The 22316-nt window shown below is 45.3% G+C and overlaps 1 protein-coding gene across 3 annotated transcripts; it reads left to right on the forward strand.

Moving 5' to 3' along the window:
* The first annotated feature begins 3594 nt into the window (after positions 1 to 3594).
* SMARCE1 (SWI/SNF related BAF chromatin remodeling complex subunit E1) lies at positions 3595 to 19224 on the forward strand. Of its 3 annotated transcripts, XM_086626658.1 has the most exons (11): positions 3595 to 3635; positions 4320 to 4370; positions 4861 to 4904; positions 7909 to 8013; positions 10331 to 10411; positions 11527 to 11658; positions 13208 to 13379; positions 15771 to 15943; positions 16966 to 17067; positions 17603 to 17813; positions 18643 to 19224. In XM_086626658.1, the coding sequence occupies exons 2-11, from the start codon at positions 4364 to 4366 to the stop codon at positions 18852 to 18854; spliced, it is 1239 nt and encodes a 412-aa protein (XP_086482784.1). In that variant the 5' UTR covers positions 3595 to 3635; positions 4320 to 4363; the 3' UTR covers positions 18855 to 19224. The 3 variants fall into 3 exon arrangements, with proteins under 3 accessions (XP_086482784.1, XP_086482786.1, XP_086482785.1); XM_086626659.1 differs by lacking the exons at positions 3595 to 3635; positions 4320 to 4370 and adding an exon at positions 6211 to 6300 and having other exon boundaries at positions 4890 to 4904; XM_086626660.1 differs by lacking the exons at positions 3595 to 3635; positions 4320 to 4370 and having other exon boundaries at positions 4860 to 4904.
* Positions 19225 to 22316: the final 3092 nt, after the last annotated feature.

The raw sequence follows: 22316 nt of genomic DNA on the forward strand, positions 1-22316 counted from the left end.
TGCTGGTATTTAATCAATTTTGTTTATTATAACGATGCGAATTCAAATATCTTCAACAAATTCCTTTTCTGACAAACATTATAGGTAAGTCAGGCTCTTGATCCAGCACAAGCACTATTACACCAGGGTACAACTATTATTCCTTCAAATTAAATGGACAAAATAAGGGCTACATGTCCAAAGTAAAATTCTCCCATAGCCATTAGGTATCCCCCACTACTACTCAAAGTAGCTAAGGGCAAGATCTTGCATCTGTACACAGAAAAAAAACCAGAAATGCAAACTCAGACATACTTCTTCATAGCATTATGAGACAAATTCCAAACAAAAATGCAAACCAAATTGTATTAAGATGAGAATGATTGTGAGTATTTTTAAGAGGCCTGGATGTCAAAAACTCTTGCCACGATCACTGGGATTGCAGGGGCTCAGAATCTAGAGAAACCATGTACCGTAGTTGCTGGATTGACAGCAGCATGTAAAAGATTAATTAAGTGTCAGTATTTGCCTTATTACTTACGGCATGTCTTACCAAAACTGAAACTACAGATTCTTTCAGTGTCCAGTTATGCTTCTCTCTTTTGTTCATGGTAAGAACAACGCATTTATATTGCCCAGTTCTCTAGTGACTATATGAAGCTGGCTAATTATTGTTAACATTAATACTGATCTGGTGTTGTTAATACTTGAGTATTTGGCATCCTGAATGTATTAGCCTGCTCTAGGATTTCCACTATGCAGCTTTTTTTTGTGCTTGTACTCTGTACATTTTACAATACTTGAATTTAAACTAAGTTTTAATTGCTTTAAGGCACTTTAAACAGGGATACAAATTTACCAAAGTAAATTATAGTAGTACTACAATAAAAAAGTAATAAAATGGAGTTTGCCCATGCATATTTTGTGAGTTTTAATGTGTATACCTTAAAAGGAAAGAAGTAACAAACACAAAATAAAAGTTGTAGATAAGAAAATCTGTACACTGCAACCAAGTGTTTTCTAAGCTCTCCTCTACAATTGGAAAGACACAAATTCCCTAAGAGTCTTTACCCTAACATGTGAGTGTCCTCCTCCTACAAAAATTACTCCTCTTCTGGTAAATCCAGTAACCCTGACTAGATCTCAAGTCCTTGGTTCTGCGTAGCGCACAAGAAAGAAGAGATGACAGCATCTGGCATACGTTTGTTTTGCATTATTCACAAACTCTTTCTCTTCGGAGGTAGCGAGCTCGCTCTTTTGTTCATAAACCATTTGAACTTCCATTAGTGTCTGCGTGAACCCCACTCGGGCATAGGAAAAAGAAATATTCACAACATCTCACTCTGATTTTAGGTCACTTTAAAGCTGAATTAAAACATATAACAGCGAAGCCTGACAACACAGCAAAGAATTGTCCACTTCTGTGCTGCTAATTAAACTCAGACCAGCTGAGCTACTGCAATCTCATACCTGCAAATGCCTGACGTAAAAATGAGTTTCATTGTCTCAACCCATTTTCCAATTAATATATGTCCTCATTACGAAGCTATGAAACTGTTGCTAATTAACACAGCTGGATAAGAGCCAGCTATTTCGAGGCCTCTGGTTAGTATGATGCAGCATAAACAACCCTATTAAATCAGTAAAACTACTTATGTTATACAGTGTGTTAAAAAGTGTGCACAAGCAGAATCTTTCATAATCACAACATGGAAATTAGGCAGATAGCAAAGTGCAAAAACACCCATAAAACAAAGTAAGGAATACACTGCTGGCTTCGAAAACACACGTCAGTAATCAGAGCGATTATCCTGGAAAGTGAGTAGCAGTAAATGTACTTGAACATCATAACAAATATTTCAATAAGCTGCACAAATGTAGAATTTATTTCAATGTTCTCAACATTAAATGCACTTTAACATTATCAACAAAACCATGTTATTAATAAATGAGAAATGAATGCATGAAGTGGTCAAAACCAGGGAACAAAAAAAGAAAAAAGTTACTTTTCACCCTGAATAAGTATTTTCTCACCTTTTCACAGCTGTTCTGCCCAGGTGAAACGGTAGAGTAAGGAGAGGCGGGTTGAGCTGGCTGAGGGATCTCTCCAGTTCTTACATTCTTTTAATTATCAAATCAGAGTCACAGATTTTTGTGCTGTCAACAGATTTCCATGGTGGCCACGGACAAGCACACCGTACACAGATGCGGGCAGAGCTCCTGCCTCTTTCCTTGCCCGTAACATCGTGCTTATTTCAGAGCGAAAGCGCACTGGGCCGGACAAACCGTGGGCATGAAGAACTGGATCTGACTTGCAGCAACTGGTGCCATATTCAGGGACTTTTTCTTCTTTTCCCCTTCTCCTGCCCTCTGGGGTTAGGTAGGTGCCAGGTAGGTATCATCCATCTATTTCTCTTTAAAAAAACAAAGCTTTTTCCGCTATCTGGCCATGAGTGCTGAGTCTGGCTTTCCTCCAGCTGCCACGCTCACCAGACGCACCGAAATCTTCCTCTGTGGATGTCTAGAAACTTTTGTTAGCCACATCCCGGCACTTCAACGCCAAACTTTAGGGTTTAATTTTTAATTTCAAACGTCTTGCCCTGGGTAGTTCGGCGGCTCCATGACCGCTCTGTAACTCGCCATTTTCCGTGACTGCGCAGCTCAGAGCCCGGGGCCGTCGGTCCGGCGCGGTTCGCGGTTATAACCCGCACGCACGGCCGCACCGGGCCCGCACCGGGGCCGCCTCCCCCCGCACGGCCCGGGCCGCATCCCGCTCTCCTCGCAGAGCCGCCATGCCTGAACCCCCATGTCAATATCAGCGCTGCGCCGCACGCTCTACACCGGCAAACGGCCCCCAGCGCTGCCGGGGCCGTGCCCGCCCTCACGGGGTTTACTGGGGCGCCGACACCCCCCGGCAGCGCCGGGACGGGCGGCTCCGGGCGCCGCCGCGCGCTCCCTCACAGGCGAAAAAGGCGCCAAAGCGGCGGGCGCGAGGCGCCAACGGCCAGCCCCGGCTGCCGCCCGCCCGCCTGTTCGCAGCCGCAGATTCGCCACCGGGGGCGGCTCTGCCGCTCCTGCCCGGGGAGGGGGGTCTGCTGAGAACGGCCGGCGCTGCCCGCCGGCGCGGCGGCTCGGCGGAGGGGCGGGAGGCCGGTCAGCCTCCCTGCGGACAGTGCCGACAGGGACGCGATGGCGGGCGGTGTCCCGCCGGCATGCTCCCCTCGCTGCCGCGGGGCGAAGAGACGAGCTCGGGGGGGGGGGGGGAAGACTACGAGTGTGGGGCAGAGACAGCGCAGCCCGCGCGGTGCCCCGGGAGCGCCGGCAACGGCCCCGCGGCCGCGCCTCCCTCGCGGTAGCGGCGGGGCGGGGCCCGCATCGCCTTTGCCCTCCCCGTCCCGCAGATTCGCCACGACCCCGCGGGCTCCCCCTGCGCGGAGCGGTGCGGAGCGGTGCGGGGCCGGCGGCGGCCCGGCGGGGGCTGCGGGGCGGGCAGGGCGGGCGAACGCCTCCCCCGTCACAAGCAAAGCCGCCGCCGGCAGGGCGGAGCGGGGGCGGCGGTGCCGTGGCGAAAGTGCGGAGCGGAGCGCGCAGGCGCCCTCCTCGCTGCCGCCGCGGCCCGGTGGGGAACAAAGGCAGCGCGGCCGGCGCCGGAGCGGGTGAGTCGGGGCGGCGGGGCCCGCTCGGAGCGGCCTGCCCGGCCCGGCAGCTGCGGGGCGGGCGGGCCCAGGGGCGCGCCGCGGCCCAGGGAGGGGCCCGGCGGGGGGCGAGGGGTCGGTCCCGGTGCGGCCTCCGCGCCGTTCGCGGGGGCGGAGGGGGGGCCCGGCGGGGCCAGGGGTCTCCAGCAGCCGGCTCGGCGCTGTAGCGGCGTTCCCCGGTGTCCGGAGCGCGGTGCAGCGCGGGGGAGGGCCCGGGGGGCTGCGGGCCCCCCGCCGCGAACGGGAGCGGCGGGGCCGTGCTCGGTGGCGGTGGGTTGTACCTGAGCGCGAGATACCGGTTAATTTGATCGTTTCTACGTTAATACCGGTTTTCTGAAACGAGCAGTGTAAAATCGTGGGGATGTTGGTTTTATTTCTTAGAACAAAATGTGTGTGTATACTTAAAAGCTTTAATTTGAAGGCGACATAAACCTGAGTGTTATTTCACAGCTATTTAAGGCCAGATTCCTTGGAAAGTACATTCCTTTTTCAAAGAGATAACACCCTAGTTTTTATAAACTTTTTTATCATTCCAAAATTGGCAAACTTTTTGGTAATTAATGGTAACTACAACAATTGACGTTTCAAAGATCTGGGGAAGCAAAGGCATAATATTTAATAGCGTGGTATTCTTTTGTCTTTCAGAAATACAAATATAATGTCAGGTGGCTGAAAATTTGCCTATCAAAATGTCAAGTAAGTTCAGATTTTTCTTCCTTTAACTCGATGAATTAAAGATTTGGCTCAGCAGAACCTGTTTGTGAGATTCCTTGCATTAAAAGGAACGACAGGAGGTGTAGTCGTTTCCGACCAAACTCTTGGCCTTAAATCTTGCTGTGGCTGACTTCTGGCGTATTGTTTTCATAGCAAATCCAGATATCACAGCTTCTCCCAAATCCTGTTTCGCTGCATCTTTGCTTTCTCACTTTTTAATTGATGTGCACATAAATGGATGCCATGTTCTTCTCTCTTGTGCCTAAATAAAAGGCGAGCAGTATAGCAATGGTGTGATCTTAATTTTTTTTTTTCTTTTTTTTCTGTTCTTTGCTTTACACTCTTCGGTGGCAAAACACAAAGTCTTTGATTGTAAATAACTTTAAAGTGTTTGCCACAGCAGATGCCTTGTAAAGAATTCATTCAAATTTTCAAGAAAAAAAAAAAATTGCTTACATTTATATCTTAACAGAAAGGCCATCTTATGCCCCACCTCCTACCCCAGCTCCTGCAACCGTAAGTATAGTGATTTTTCTCATTAACACAGATCTGGTAATAAAGCCTTTAATAACTTACCAGAGCAATAGATATGGAGTTGCATCACCTTCCTTTATTGGAAACAAAACCGAGTTGCATTTCATTGTTAATATGATATGCGTTGTTTAAATTAATCTCTCTTTTTTTAAGCAGTTTGTGAAGGAGAAGCTGAATAAAGTTGTTTCATCTTTAAGGCTCGATCCTGCAGATACTTAATTTGCTGTCAGCAGTGGGTGTAAAATTGTATTCACAGTGGGTTGCAACAGAACACTGGAATACTTAAGAACAAACTGATATATTTAATTCTAAAACTTCAACTTGTGCCCGGATCATGAGTGAACAGTGCATTTTTTCACGTTTCTGTTTTACCGAGCTGATTTTCAGTGGAGTGCCAAATTCCGGTACATCGGGGCAGAATAACGAAGCGCTCCTGATGCGAGTCTTACTGAAATTCTTGAAATCACTGGTATTTTGGAGTCTATGGCATGAGAAATACTTTACTTCCTAGTAAAATGGTACGGAATGACACAGGAAAATACGAACAGTAGCTTTGAATCATGTCCGGTTACACTGTAGTCAGGAAAGCACTGGAAGGCAAATGCACCTCTTGTGCAGCGCTTGCATTTCTAAATAGCTCTTGTTTCAGAAGGAGCATCTTCATACAAGAAAATGCAAGTCTTTGTACAGAAGAATGAGCTAAGATGCCATAGTGAAATTTTCTTATCAAAGGAAATTTGAAAACTGTTAACCCAGTAGAGTGTCCCTGATCTCTGCATCCGGGATGAAAACTGCAGGATGAGATCTAGATGCAATGTGATCTTTCCAATTCGATGTGCCATACTTCACATTTAAAGAGGCTTGAAAATGATATAATGTAGAAATACAAGTTATATTTTTCTATAAATAAAACTTATGTGCATAGTTTATTCAGAGTTTCCATTTTGGGCACAACAGTAGATTTGTGCAGTGTTAGAAGGACTGTGGTGGCACCCACCCCTACAGCTGGATTCCTGCATCGAGAGCTGTACACATCCATGTGTGATTCCTTTGGGATGCAGCACGGGTACAAATGTTGTTAAATACTGACATGGTGCATTCTTTAGCAGAGTTAGAAATCTTCAGAAGGGTGCATGAAACAGATCTCCAGACTGCACTGGGGACACACTTTGTCTCTTTCAGGCATCGTCCTTATTCTGTGTGTTTCGCGCAGTCCTGTAGATGATGGTCTGTGCTCTGTTAATGCAAAGGTAAAAGCAGACAGATAACCCTGCTCGTTCTTCCACAGCCAGTTCCAGTTACTGCAGTCAACAAAATACCAGTAGTTCTCGTAACTGCAGTGTTACAGCAGAAGTAAAGATGCTCCGTGTAATGCAAGGTAGTTCCCTTGTAACATTTAAATCCTGTCTTGCAGAAATAAAGAATTAAGCAGACGGAGATTACAATTGTTATCTGCTTTTATTGAAGAGGTGTAGTTCAACATATTCAAAACCTGTTGTTATGGTAATACAGAAAACTGTAGTAAAGTGGTGTCTTCTGAAGCAGTGAATGTGTATGTTGTTATCACAAGCGCACAGATGAGTAAATGTCAGCTGCTGTGACTGAGCTTAAAAAGTGGCAATAAAATATATTTGAAGACTGACTGTTAAGGATAATTTTACACTGTATTTGTATGTTTAGAAATAAACTAAGTACACTGTGTCTACATGATTTGAAACTTCACAAGTTAATGCAGTTTAGTGTACAGCTTATTTCCGTTCAGTGTTTGTGCCATACCTTGGTTCTCGGGGTGCTGAACCTAACTAGACTTTCTGTAACTGTGATCTAGAATGGGTCCAGTCAGCGAATCACTTGAAAAGACTATTGGAATCTGTGTTTGTTATTAGTCCAAAGTGCTACTAAGGAGTGGGATGCTGTGTGGGTGACACTGAAATGAGGGTGATACTTAAATGTCTAGAAACACTGCAGGGTATTGCGAATCCTGACAGAATGAGAGGGCCACCGCAGTCAGGACGTGATTACAGTTACTATTAAATAGTTCATCCCTTTTTTTCCAACAAAATGTGGCTGGCAAGTGGGAGATAATGGAAAGAGGCAGGAGAGAGGTTTATGTGAGAAGGGAAATGCAGTGAACCTTCTGATACTTCATTGTGTGTAGATGGTAGGTAAGAAGGGAGGTTTTGCTCTGCATGGCTGCAGTGAAAACTGATCTCTTTCAAGAACGAATGAAGATGTATTAACCTTCAGTTGTCTCAGATTCAGGGGTCTGTTAGGACCAGTTTGTAGTTTCTAACCTGTAGATTTTGCTGCAGTGGCTCCTCAACTCCGTCAGTCTGCAGCCTACCCCCTGACAGAAGGGTATCGCTGGGAATTGTCTCTCCCAGCTCTCTACTCCCGGTTCCCCAAAATATTTCAGTTTTGCAAATCACCAGGAAAGTCTTCAGATACTGGCAGTGGTGCACAGATGGTGCTTTGGGAGATTTTTATTTTTTTCCTGTTTCTTGACAGTGTAATATTTGTTGGAAAGGCAGAAGGATGGGCAGCAGAGCAGGCAGGGATTTTCATTGATAGAGTGAATTGATCCTGGGGATTTCTGCCTGATTGCTGTGCTGTGTCGCCCTGTCAGCTTAACCCTTTGGATAGAAGAGTCTTTCCGAATTACTTGGTGACTTATGTTGGGAAATGTTATTAGCTGTGAGCTGGATTTATAGCATACTTGTTTAAATGAGTTAGACACTTAATAGAAATAAAATCACCAACTTACACAGAAATTTGTAGTGACACGTTTGCTAAAAATCCTGTTTCCTTAATAGGTTTATACTGGAGTAAGTTTTGTGTGTTGAGAAGGTATCAACTGCTACACCTCATTTGCCTGTTTAAATTCTGGTTGCTTTTGCATGCCATATTGCAGATCATTTTCATTTCTGTGTTTTCCTCGTTTGAGCTCATTTCTCATTCGTGTTTTTGTCTCATTTGTTTCCATCAGCAAATGCCCAGCACACCAGGGTTTGTGGGATACAATCCATACAGCCATCTGGCCTACAACAACTACAGGCTGGGAGGGAACCCGGGCACCAACAGCCGGGTCACGGTAGGAGAATCAACTATTACATCATCCAGCAAACAACAGGAATTGACCAGAATTGGCTTTAGAGTTAGGTTCTTCTGAATCTTGGCTGCTGCCACTTTTTTATGAAAACAAAAAGCTACTTCTGATTCTTACTCCTCACCCCTACCCTCCTTCCCTTTCACTCTGAAACCTTTTGCAGGAAAATGAACTTTTACTCAGCAGAGAAAACAATGTGGTAATTGTGTATGATGCAGAACTCCAAAAAGACAAACTTTGTGGTCTCCACTGACCACTGCATGCTTAGGGAGAAGTTCTGTAGCGTGGGTGCAAATTCTTGGAGGGGGGGAGCTGCTTATTTTATTGAGGTTTATTGGCACAAAAATAAGAACATTTGCAAACTGGAGATCGTTGGTGGTAGTTGCCTCATCATGCTATTGAGCCACACAAGAGATGCAAGCCTTTATTTTTCTTCCCAGTCCTAGTCTGGTAATAACTGCAAAGTCCCATGTTCAGAAATGATTTTTTCAACAAAAGCATGATAATGCAATAGAATCCTTTCAGACCTTATGTACTCTGTCAGTGTGTGAAAAATGGATTTTATGTTCATTTTTCATGGAGTAAACGCAGTGAGGTGGAGTCAAGTGAGGAGAGAGGTGACAGCTTCTTTCAAATACAGATCAAGTCCTGAGCATTGGACAAGTTAGGAAACAAAAACAGACTGGAAGTGTAACATTTTTCAAAACTAACACATGGAGTAAATCTCTGATGTTTTGTTGTTTGTTTTTTTCTAAAAAGTTTCTGTAATTCTCCTAACTTTAAGGTTTTTCCATGTAAAACTTTCTGTCTCAAAACATCTGATTAGTTTGGAACACGATACAAAGAAAGATTTCTCAAGGAGCAAACATACGGTGCTTTTAATGAAGCGTACTTTTTTTATGCCTCTCTTATATAAACCTTCCTTCAAACTTGATACATGAAGTTCATCTGGTTTGTTTAGAGGAAAAAAAAAAAAAAAAAGAGAGACCTTCCCCATACAAGCTGGAACTTGACTGAAGGTTCTGTCAGAACATGCACTTTTTTTCCTTATACAAGAATAAGTTAGGCTTCGTCTGAGAACTTCCATTGTTTCCGTATGTCGTAAGCATACACAGCCTTCTCTGCCATGCATATATCAGTATATGTATGGTGTCCTTAAATTCCTGTTAATTTAAAAGCATTAAACAATTTCCGTTACTGTTTTCCAAATCCATCTGTATGTGTATATATGTATACATTTTGGTAATGCATATACCTCATGTACATTATTTATACACGATTCTGTAGCATTGTTTCATAGAGCTCCATAAATTCAGCAAACCAAAAAATATCAAGAGGAGAAATTTGACAGCCGAACGTGAGCTGCCGTGGCCAAACAAGTATTTGCTTTCCTGTGGCCGTAGTCCTGACAAATCTTGGAATGCTTTACGTTTTTATGAAAACACTCCCACTTCCTACAGTAAAACTGGCACGTGTGGGTGCGTGAAGAGCCGAGGTTTTCAGAACCTGCAGCTGGCAGGGGCTGTGACCTGACTGCACCATCCAGGAGAGACCCTGCCAGGTGGTCCGTGGGCTGAGGGGACAGGAGGGATGCAGCAGCTTTCCACCATCTACGGCGAGTGCTCAGTGTCCCTTTGTTCAGAGCCAGCAGTGCGCCTGACAGTGCAGACCTGCAGGAAGATCCGAGCACGGGGGGGTTTGGGCAATGAAGTACAGCTTGGGTGCAAATACCGTACACGGCGACGGAGCAGCTGCATAGGGTGCTCTTCTTTTTACAACGACAATTTTAAGTGGCTCCAAATTACCACTGACAATTTTTTCAGACAAATATGTTGCTAAAATTATTTGAAACTGAAAATGCATCTCTAACTTTGTGATCTTAAGCTTGCTCCTTATCTTTTTTTCACCTGTCCAGTAGCCGAATTTGTCAAAACAGGTACAAATAAGTTGCTCATGAGAAGGGAGGAAAGCAGCCTGCTGGGATTGGTGTTCCCGTGTACATTTCTAAGCTGTACTTCACTTTTATTAATATGGAGCCCCTTTGAAGATACAGCCAGTTACTGCTCTGTGAACTGACAGATAAAAGGACAAACGTAAATTGGAAAAACACCACTGTGAGGACCAGCTGTAGTTAGTTCCTGTTCAGTTTGGGTAGTTCGTTCTCGTGCTGTTGCTTGTTCTCTTGGGGGGGGTGTGGTTGGTGTGTGTTACCCACACAAGAATGAGCGTTTTCCAAAACTCGTGTGTATGGAAACTGTCCGGTCATCACGTTAACAAATGGATTTATTCGGTTCTTTTATAGGCTTCCTCTGGTATTACCATTCCAAAGCCCCCCAAACCCCCAGACAAGCCCCTGATGCCCTACATGAGGTACAGCCGGAAGGTGGGTATACAGTGTCAAACAAGTCATCGTAAAATTAGCGTTTGTTTGTGCTAACAATTAATTGCTGTCGTCTTAGTTTCAGCTTCTAAACTTTGACTTCTAACAGCCTGCGTGTTCTTTTAAGGGAATTGTGAAGTACAGATGCGTTGCCCTTCAGAATAAAGGCAGCAGTAGTCTGCTCATGCAGTTGCCAATTTCTGGGGGGAAAAGTTTTCTCTAAAATGCTAATTACTACCACTGTCTCTGCTGACAAGGATCCGCCCTGCCACATTCAGAAGTGCCTGTGACTTACTGACAGAACTTTTTTATGCAAAGGAAGTATTCCTTGCGGTATACTGGGCTTGGTGCAGTGCTGTAGCTGGACTGAAGAGTAGCAATGAGTGGACTTTGCATGTTCTCCTTCACCAACCTAGCCCTGGCAACGTGTACTTCGCTGTGCTATGAACTGGTTGACAGAAAGTAGGAGAGAGGCTCTTGTGGAGTCTGGATTCTGATGGGGCATGGGGAGGGCATGTCAGCCTGTCTGAAGCGGGTGAGCCAGAAGGAAATTCTTCCACTTCTGGTAAAGTATCTTTACCAGCATGTCTGTCAGGCAAAAAAAAACAACAACAAAAAAAAAAAGTCAAGTGGTGCAGCAAGAAATAACACTGGCAGCTCTCCTTTTTTTTCTCCCTATAAAGTTAGAAACTTTTTTGGTGGAGTCAGAACTTGTTGGAACTCAAATTGATCAGCAAGACTGAAAAATATTTTGAAATGTTACATTCTGATCTGAAAAGCTCAGTGCTCTTTATCGTAATCTACTGCCGGATGTGTTTACTCAGTAGCATTTTTTTTTTCCCAGAGATGCAGCGATGTGCATTTAAGAAGAGAAATAAGAGGGTTAAAGGCAATATTCTGATGAAACCAAAGCCATTTCAGCAATTGCCTGTTTCAGTAGATGGCTTCCTACTGACTTCCTGCCCCAGAAAATAACTGAGATAGTTTAGCCAAACTCATTCCTAACTTAATCCTGTTTTTCATGGTGATTCCAGAAAGAACACTGAGATGACAATATAAAATGTTTAATTTGGAAGTATTTAGATATCATTAGTAAAGCTCCAGCTGTTTCTGTTAAGGTCTGGGACCAAGTGAAGGCGTCCAATCCTGATTTGAAGTTATGGGAAATTGGCAAGATTATTGGAGGAATGTGGCGAGATCTCACTGATGAAGAGAAGCAAGAGTATTTGAATGAATATGAAGCTGAAAAGGTAAATGGAAGAAATCTGGGATGTTTATTACAGCTGATTCTTCTAGGAACTGGTCTGAGAAGAAAAATTCATCTTACCCGTGCAGTGGTGTATGAGGCATTCACGAGACCCCTGTATGTAACTTAAATGGAAGTATGTCCTGACACGTCTTTTAGATTTTTTTAAATAACTGTTCATCAGCTGTGACTGGTCAGTTTTTAGACCTAATTCAAAATGAAGTATTTATAATTGAGTGTCGATTTTTAACTGTTTAATGAGTGGATTTGATTGTACAACATCAGTATTGAAAAGATTATCTCAACACCAAAATCCTCTTTCAAAACTGGTGCTCTGCAACTACTGCAATTGTCATGAACGTGTTCATAAAAGACTTCCAGTCACGTAGAGTTTGGTTTTCGTGGTGTAATCTGGTGTAACTCCACGCTATGGCGTAGTGGTTTGTTTCTTAGTAGAAAAATGCTACCACTTTCAGGGTTTCCTTGTGATTTTGTTTCGGTTTTATTGATCTTCATGACAAAAGCTGACAGCTGCCTCGTGTGTCCAGGTTGGTAAGTGGTGAGGACCTTCACAAGCCTGTTACTGTCGTCCCAAGGTACGAAGGGAAAATGTTCCAGCTGCTGTGTGGTGCTTGAACCTGGTAGGCATCTGAGGCTGTGTATAACCTGCTCACATCTAAGCTGGTTTTATTCCAAGTCAATAGAGAAGTGCTTCAAAGCCAGATGCTCTTAGTTGGAAAAAAATCAAGGAATTCTATTTTTAAACTTGGTAATGATGTTTAGATTGTAAGCTCCTTGGAGCAGGGGCCACCTTGTTTATACTTTTGCAGTGCCAAGGTAGAAGGATTCCAGTTGTAATCATAAAGAACACAAGACGTTTAGCTGCTTTTAACAATATTGTAGATGATATCTCATTTTTCATTGGAAATATCTCAGATCACTGTACAAAATCTAGACTTGGCAAATTTTAAAAGTGAGATTAAAGAAAGCAATTCAAAGGGAAAAATACTTCAAAGAAGGTGAAAATAGTGATGCAGTCCTGCTACCAGGAGGAGACAGTAGTCTGGCTGCAGCATTCTGTGTCACCCCAGTGCAGGGATGGATCAAAGAACGGAAAAATCGTAAGTTGTTTTGAAAAGTGGTTCATGACATGCTGGAATAAGGAAAGAGAAGAAATCAGAATCAAAGATCTAGTTAGAACTCCAGAGAATTGTTAAGAGTATTTTAAGTTAACTCATTTTTTTTAATCTTACCAGAGTTTGTCTGTTCATAAATGCCTTGTTCTGAGGTGTTTGAGTTTTAAATCTCAGAAACCAAAGCTTCCGTAAGGCTTCTCGGGTCTGACAACTGAAATGCACCTAAAAGCCCAGCTAGTGTTTCTAAAACACGAATGACTGTGGAAAAGTTCTAGAAGAGAATGTGGCCGTTTGTGTATGGGCAGATGATTCCCAAGAGCTTTGTCTGTGTAACTCCGGAGTGAGTTACACGGGCGGCGGTTGTGGTCGGTGCGAAGTTGTGCCGTGGTGCGATCAAAGCGTGTTGTCCCGTTTCAGATCGAGTACAATGAGTCCATGAAGGCCTACCATAACTCCCCCGCGTACCTCGCCTACATCAACGCCAAAAGCCGCGCCGAGGCGGCGCTGGAAGAGGAAAGCCGGCAGCGGCAGTCGCGCATGGAGAAGGGGGAGCCCTACATGAGCATCCAGCCGGCAGAGGATCCGGATGGTAAGCGGAAGGGAATCCCTGTGCGCGTCCAGCGAGACGGTCCCCTTACAGGACCGACTGTAGGGGAACGGAACACTGCCCGGGTACAACCTCCACAGTGCTTCACGGCTTCCTTTCTGGTTTGGTTCCTTTAATACTGGTTTTCATTATCACACTTGTTCGTACAGCTGACAGCTGACTTGGTCTCGTTTCCAAAGACTAAGGTGGCAAGCCAGGGGCAAAAATTCCTACCCTGAGTTACGTGTGCGGCACTGCTTAGTGTTCAAATCAAGCCTGCTTAAAGCTCTGCACGGTCTTTAACGTGTGCATGATAAAAGGCTGAGATGCCCGAGTGAATCCAGCTCGAATGGAATTTTGTGCTTTGTTGCCAGAGGTACGTAATTCTGACAGGCAGAGCTCGGGGGTGATTCAGAGCACCTGAACTTCATGTGCTCAACAACTGTCATTTTGTTTAGAAAATAAGTTGCCCCTGCTGTTGACAAGTTGATGAGAAAATTGTGAAGGTTTATTTGACTGCAAGGAAGTGCACCCCACCCAGTGGGAAAACTCGGACTCGTACACCTGATGTCTGCTTTTAAATTCACGACCAAATACTTGTTGAAACCTGAGGGTGAAAAATGTACTCAGTTACACCCTTTTTTTTTCCCTTCCCTCTTGTAAAAGCACACCCTTGAGATAAAGCTCATGGCAAACAGCACTTTCCCCAGTGTGAGGGTATTGCAAAATTTCTGTGACTGTTCCAGTCGCTGACGTGAACAAGTGATTTCTGTGATAGAAACGTTGCTTCTGTCCGATCCCGCGCGAGGATCAACAGCTTTGAGCACAAAAGGAATCTGATTAAGGGGACAAAGGCACTCCTTTAAGGACACCAATTTGCTTCACACTTTGCCTCTTGCTAATCTGTTGTCCTCCCACTCCACTGTTTTTCTCTTTTTGCTTTGTTTAATCAGATGCCTCAATGAGAAAGTGAACATAACACTTTGGAATAAAGCGGATAGAAGATAACTAGTTTAATTAAAGCTTCTGCGGTAAAATTTGCTGGCATGGCACGTTAGGATTCTGCTTAAGACTTCTGTGAATAGTTGGAGAGTAATCTCTGTTAGGGAGACTTGATGTAAAATAAATTCAGCTTCTGGAGTTTTCCACGTGACATCATTCTGGAAGATAGTGCACGCTTGTTGCTTAACATTTTAATACTCACCTAAACATGAATTGTGCTCACAGGAGTTTCTTCTGAGGTCGTTTCCTCACCAGTACTTGTTGCTGTTTAACTCCTGTGCTTTAAGTTCTGATTCGTTTGACTCGAAGTTTTTTTGAGTCTGTTTTGTAGATAAGTTCTTGATACAAAACCTGCAGGCTGTGGTTTGGTCTTTCTTACGTTGAAAGGCGTCGCCTGCCTTCCTTGAAGAAACACGGAAAGGCAGCACAGGAAGGCTGGTGTCTTCTATGGGCTGGAGGCTTCTGAGTGCTGCTAGATAAGGAAAACACGTCGTTTTGTTCTGATTTGTAGCATCAAACTGAATTTTACTTTTAAAATGAGTACCTAGTACAATCCCTAAGGCTGTAGCTCGTGTTAAATTCTGTAACTAGATTAAAATTGTCCAAGTTCAATATCGTGCCATAAATTGGAGGCTCTTTTAAATTGATCAGAGAGGAAAAAAAAATCCTGACCTGAAATATTGTTAGTTCTTCTTTCAGATGCATGTCAGACAAGACAGTTTACTTCCTGTTGGGCTGCCTTTAATCTCTTCTCTCCGCTTAAAAGGAGACCAGCACTTGACCTGTGTGCTTGTGTACTTTTTGTCCTGAAGTGTATTTTTTTTGCAGTAACTGTTCTTTAGAGAACTGCATTTACTAAAAAAAAATATATATATAATTGACTACTCTTACTACAGTACTATGAATTTTCAGTGATGAGTAAACGTGTATCACTGCTTTGTGCTTTCGCTCCTCAGTGTTTCAAAAACCACCTTTTTGATCTATGCTGTAAAGCTCATTTATAGAGGAGTTCCTCTCCCGTCGGTGTTTTGCCCTGGATATCCTTCTGGTAACACGATTCATCAGGAATGTGGGGTTTTATTGGTGTATTAGTAGTCCCTCTTACTCGGGAAATGTGGAAAGCAACACAGTAAGCAACTAATTTCAGACAAATGGGAAATGCATGTAAGGCCATAGCTGTTAGAGCCGTGCCAGGGAAAAGGGAGTTCTGTCCTCATGCTGTCTTTTTTTTCCCTGATTGCCCGATGTTCTATGTGTTGCTGTGAACTTGTGACATGACAACTGGTGTTCGGGTTTGTTTTGGTTTTCCTTAGTGGTAATGTGGGTACAGTGTCATTCAACTGGGTACTTATTTTGTGGGATTAAAGCAGCTGCACTTAAAACTCGTTTCAGATTACGACGACGGGTTTTCGATGAAGCACACAGCCACAGCTCGTTTCCAGAGAAACCATCGTCTCATCAGCGAGATACTGAGTGAAAGCGTGGTGCCCGACGTCCGCTCTGTTGTCACTACGGCCAGAATGCAAGTTCTTAAACGCCAGGTTCAGTCTTTGATGGTTCATCAGGTAAAGATAAACGACACGAAGGCGGCTCAAACATCGTGGTGTTGGGCTGTACTCCAAGTATCGGATCATTTGATGATCTACATGACCATTCTTGTTGGGTGTCCATGTCCTCTACGAACAGCTAATCTCAGGTTTTGTTGGGAGGTGCAAGGTGTGAGACCTCACCCTCCCCCCCCCCCCCCCCCCCGTGCTCTTTTGTTATCGAGAGTCGTGTTAAACTGCATTTTGTTCTTTAGGATGTCTTAAGTGCTAATTCCAGAGCTCTTCATTATTGCACATAACCCTGCCATTTGTAGTGTAATCTTCTGTTTAATAGGTCCAGGTAGAGGTGCGAGTTTAGGTAGCTTGTGACTCATCATCTTCTTTGTAACGATTCTTTATTACAGCAAATCCTCCCTATTGTAACATTTTTCACTGCAAGTTAAGTGCACACGAGGAAATGTGGCGAGGTCACAACTGCACTTTTCGCCCAGCTTCGACAGGGCACATGCCTGTGCTTCCACACAGCCTGTTAACAGAAGAACTCTGTCCGTGTGGTCAGTGCACACGCAGATGAAGGAAACTGAGAGACCAGAATGAGACAGAGATTTGTTGCTTTTTCAAATTTAAACAAGAACATTCAGGGGTGGAGAGGGGTAGTATCCCTTCTTTCCTTTGCATTGTGGTCTTTCTCCATTAGAGAATGTAACTGATGAGTTTGTATATACACCTATGGGGGTATAATATGAAAGAAAATGTGTAGATTTTATGCTGAAGATTCACCTCAAATATGTAACTGTTTTTCATTTATAATGTGCCTCACCAGTCCGGAATTACTGCACAGAGCCTTTTATTTTTCATACTTTTCAATATGAACTTCTTAGCTATTGGGTATTGGATCAAGGAAGGCATAAAGATGTTTATGTATTATATGGGTATATTTGAAAATATTAGTCTAAATATTTTTCTACGTAGCTGTAAACTTTATCCTGTTCTCCAGATGACTGCATAATAAAGTTCTTACCATTTTTTTCATTTTCCAGCGCAAACTAGAAGCTGAGCTTCTGCAAATTGAAGAGCGTCACCAGGAAAAGAAGAGGAAGTTCTTGGAAAGCACAGAATCCTTTAACAACGAGCTTAAAAGGGTACAACTCGCTTTTCTCCACTTACTCTGAGCAATGTGCTAGTTACCCGTTTGTACAAGTGCTCTACCTGCTTCTGTTCAGTTCTGTATTCAGTTACATTTAGCTCCTTGGCTGCTGCCCTAGTGGGGGGTGTTAGAAAGAGCAGTGTTTGCATTTCATGCTCCTTCAGTGACCTTTAGTGGTGACACTCAGCCAGTACAGTTTTCAAAGTGCCTTCAGACTGGCTGAGTTCACTAGAGAGCAGCACTGGGAAGGTGGCCTGAAGCCACTGAGAACATCCTGCTCTGTCCTTGGCTGCGCTCAGATAACAAGGTTTAGGTTGTTTCTTTATCCCTTTTTTTTTTGTGTGTGTGTTAATATGCCTCCATCTCCCTCCCTAGTTACTGAAGGTTTTAATGTAAACTTTGTCAAATCAAAAGAATTACACTGCATGTAGAAATATTGAACTCAAAATTGGGGTTTACTGATGTTTTGTTTTTCAGTGTAACTGGGGTAGTAAAAGCTTTTGTGTCTGTTTTTTTTTTGTAATTGCTAGTTATGCAGTCTGAAGGTGGAAGTGGACATGGAAAAAATTGCAGCTGAAATTGCGCAAGCTGAGGAACAGGCTCGCAAGAGGCAGGAGGAAAGGGAAAAAGAAGCAGCTGAGCAAGCCGAACGCAGTCAGAATAACGTAGCGGCTGAGGAGGAACAGGCAGCTACCAAGACAGAGGAGAAGAAAGAGGAGGAGAGTGCTCCAATGGAGACAGGTAACTGCATTTGAAGATCAGCTTCAGAAGCCTCGAAGGACCAGCATTAAAGTCTCTCTGTAGAGGCTCAGCTGAGCCAGGAGTGCCCTGTGTTTCTGCTGTTGGTGGGAAGAAAGGCTTCCAAGGAACAACATCCAGAATAGTTAACTTCGTCTTGGTGAACACAGGTGTTTGCTTTCTCCTCATGAAATTGCCCCTTTTAAAGAGGGGAGAGGATGAGATACCAGAAAGCTCTATGTAATGCTTTGTGCTTAATGTAAGGGGAAAAAGAAAGGTTTTCTAAACCTAACTCACCTTCTGGACCTTGGTTAGGTATGAGCAGCTGAGAGTGCTCCCTTGTCCTAGCGTCAGTGTCTGGCAAGGACGATAGAACTGCCCCTCTTCTGTGCTGCACTTACAAGCTGATGTGCAGCTTTTTTCCCTGCTCTGTGCAGTGACATCAGAAAATACTGCTGTATTTATTTAAGAGTGTTGATGGCTCCTGAGCATCTCCGTGAGTCACTGCTGTACCAGCATGGGTGGGAAGGGAAGGGGACCAAGGAGTTGTTGTGCTTCTGGTCTGATGCAGCACACTGCCTGCTTGTGGCTGGGCTTCTGGGGCCGGGCAGCTGCAGGTGGCTTCCAGAACGCAGTGCAGCAGGACCACACACATCCTGAGCACCGAGAGATCCTTCAGAGCTGTGCCTGCTACTGCACGTTCCAAGTGACAGAAATGGCTGCTGTGGAATACTCATATTCATTACAGATTCTCTTTCTTCCTAAATTATAATCGCATAGCCTAAATAAATGTATTGGCATGTTAGTGACACTGAGAAATCTCTTGTTGCAGAAGAGCCTCACCCAGAAGAGAGCACAGAAAACCAGCAGAATGGTGAAGAAGGAACATCTACCCCCGATGATAAGGAGAGTGGCCAAGAAGGGGTCGACAGCACTGCCGAGGAGGGAACCAGTGACAGCAACACTGGTTCCGAGAGCAACAGCGCGACCGTTGAAGAGCCTCCCGCAGACCCCATCGCTGACGACAGTGAGAAGAAAGAATAAACATTGACTCGTTCCGTGTGTCTCTGTAATGAAGTACTGTTTTGATTTCAAAATGTTCTAGGCGGCTGTCGTATCGTCCTTCCCTGTATCCCGTGTCTCCAAAGGACGCTGGGTTTTAATAACATGTCAGAATATCAGCAGAGCAACTTCAAGGGCCTGTTAGAGGCACAGGGTGTCTTGCAGAGGCAGAAAAGTAAACCTCATGTCTCCAAACAAGGCTGTACGACATGCAGAGGTGCCTACTATCGCTTGGGATTTCTTCCCTAGGAAGATAGCACTGGGTCTGGGTTTTGTGTTGGAAATCCCTTTCTTCTGGTTACGTGACCACGGTGAAAACGTGGCCCTTGTCGAAGCCCCCTGTTGGTCCGTGGTGGGGGTGAGGTGCCGGTGCACATCACCGCGCTGCCGCGGCCCCGGCGCTGCGGAGGGACTCGCTCTGCCCACGCGCCCGCTCCGCGGGACGCTGCGTTTGCAGCCGGGGGGGCTGAGGTGGCAGCACGGCTGAGAAATGCAGTTCCTGGCACCGAGGCACCCTCAGACCACCGTCAGCATTGAGCAGAGACGCGATCCCTGTGCTGGGTACAACCTGGAGCGTTTCCTTGATCCAACAAAACCAAACCCCCCGCGGCGCAGCGTGTGTGACCGGTGCTGCGCTGGTCTCTCCGAGTAAATCACGTATCTTGGGGTTTTCTCTGTGATGCGGGATTCTCTGCAACATTAGTCTCTGCTTTTCTTTCCCAATTCCCTCCTTTATTTGCCCCGGAGATACCCTGGTGTGGCCTCAGCCGGCGGGATGGCAAAGCACAAAGCATTCCGACACCTACTCGTGCTCTGAGCGGGCCGTCACTGACACAGCACAGTAAAAACCAGTGGGTGTGCTTGCCGTGAGCTTCCAGAACCGCTGGGAACTCGCCCAATGTCCTGAAAATGCCACATGTTGCCCTGGATAAGCAGAAGCCCTACTGAAGGGAAAAAACCCCATTTAATTGCAGCAGCAGATACGAGCCGTTTCATGACTTTGCGACTGTAAGAGAACACGTGATGCGTATGCTTCAATAAACCAGTATGTTTTTATGGAATAGTGGGTACATCGGATGGTGATGTTTTTAAATCCTTTTGGTCTTTTTTTTAAATAGTCTAAGAATAATAAAATCCAACATGTTTGGCTTTTTTAAACTTACAGTGGTCTGGTTCTTGTCTTTTAAGGTAATGCCTGTATTTGATTTGGGGCTTTCATCAGCTGTTTTCCATCTTAAGCCCAGGGAAGAATAAAAACATGGAATTCATTGCTGAAACTGCACAGCTCCGGTGCGGCAAACGCTCGTCCTGGAACTGCCTTTATCTGTGCAGCAGCCTTGGTTTCGAAGGCCGTTTGCGTAGATGTAAATAACAGTTAATTATTGGCAAAAACAGGGTGTGTTGCAGCGCAGGGTGTGTACCTGGATGAGTAGGTGTCATCTGCAAGGGTAAAAGCGCTTCTCCAAGCACAGAAAAGCCCCAGAACGAATGCCCGGTGGGCAGCTCTGAGCACTGCCCGACCCCGCGGTGCCCAGTGGAGATGCCTGCAAGGGGCACGAGCAACGGGGACCAGGCGCAGGAGCGGGACCTCCTCAAGGAGGACCAGCCTCATGAGAACCTGGCTCCGTGGAGATGCTCCTGCAACATCCCAGTCTGCAGCTGGGACCAGGAGCCTGGAGCTGGCTCCACGCCTCCAGCTGACCCTCCACAACCACCTCCAGCAGTGAGCAGCTAATCAGAGCTCCTGATGAGCCCACACGCCCACCCCAAGGTCCTCAGCAGGACCTGAAACCCTCCCACGAGGAAGATGGAGCAGATAAAGCCCATCAGCTTGTTGTGCCTTTGCTGTTGGGCTCGCTGGGGGTGGGCACCTGCTTCCCTTGTGTTTGGGAGCTCCTGGAGCCCTGCGGCTCCTTCTCCCTCCCCCTGTGGTGAGTGTCCCCCGGATCCCCCCGGGGTGGGGGGTGGCTGTGGGTGCTGTGGGGCCCCCTGAGGGTGCCTGTGCTGCTGGAGACAGGCTGGGGTCTCCTCTGGGGGTGCTGAGCCATCTCCCACGGGGTGATGAGAGCTGCTGAGTCCTGCACACCCACCCACAGGGAGCTGATAAGGAAGAGAGGAGACAAATCCAAAACACGGCATCACAGCGAGGGAGTTGTTTTCTTTGGTTTGTTTTTCTCTTCAAGAAAAAAAATAGGCTTTTTTTGAGAGTCTGACTCATGCTTTGTGACCTCTGACATCACCACAGCTCTGCCATTTGCTTTGTTCTGCAGGTAAAATCAAGTAGGCAAAGGTTCTCTTCTGTATCGGGTAGTTCTCAAAAATATGCTTTTATCTCACCACAAAAATAGACTTGGTAAAAGTTATGATGAAGCCTGGTTTAAAAAATTACTCCTAAAGTTTTTTGGATATTATTTTTTTTTGCATTACTGTAATTATCAGATTTTATCACCCCCAAAAACCTTCTGGTCTACAAAACTGAACTATAATAACGGGTACACAGCATGGAGCAGGCCCCAAAGGATAAATAATGAGAGGTATTTCGGTGTTAACGTGTGAACTGGGCACCTGGTGAGACTGTTCAACAGCAATTCAACGGGCGGAGGGCTTCGCTCCCGCTGAAACCCCCAGCTCTCAGCCTCTTAGAGCTTTGTGCACCTCAACACCCTTCGAAAGCACGAACCAACACACGTGATGGACGTTAGCTTCCCGTGAAAGACAAAAGTCTCATGGCCGTGCAGCAGTTAAACTTTTAAAAAAAAAAAAAAAAAAATCTTCTGGAGAAATTAAACAAGGGTTTAAACAAAAAAAAATCACCTGAGCATCACACGGGGTAGTCTTGCAAAGCTCATCGGCTTCCAGCAAAATGAGGACTCGAACGCAGTGCTTACCCAGGGGATTATCCCTATGGAAGGAAGGAATAAAACAGATGAGTAGAGCTTTAGAGGGATAAAATATCAAAGCCCAGATGGGATAAAATATCAAATCCCAGATAAAATAAAATACCAAAGCCCCCAGGCACAGAGGGGGCCGGGGCAGTGGAGATACGAGCTGCCGGGCAAAGCATCACACTGCTCCGACGCACAGCACCAGCGGAAGGGCCCCGTTTCCCCATTAATCCCAGGTGGGAAGGGGGGGCTGGAGCAGCTCTGGAGCTCTGTGAGGGGACGTTCACCCAGAGACACGCACTGGTGTGGCAGTAAGGTGGGGAGCAAGGCAGCTTCTGAGAGGGGGGACGTGCTGCCGGTTACACCGACGCCTCCACATCAGTGGCGCATCCCCTGCTCGCAGCTGAGCGGCGGTTACAGGTTTCTACCTTCACATAGATTATGGCAAATATAAATTAAAAGCATTAAAAAGAGCTTGGAATCTCTCTTCTTCCAACTTTCTAACAAGGCAGAGCTGCAGTGAGAAATGCTTCATCTGACGAAGGGATCCCCTGGAAGA

Source organism: Tauraco erythrolophus, chromosome 25 (genome assembly GCF_009769465.1).
Source record: "Tauraco erythrolophus isolate bTauEry1 chromosome 25, bTauEry1.pri, whole genome shotgun sequence".
In the NCBI taxonomy this organism is placed as follows: Eukaryota; Metazoa; Chordata; class Aves; order Musophagiformes; family Musophagidae; genus Tauraco; species Tauraco erythrolophus.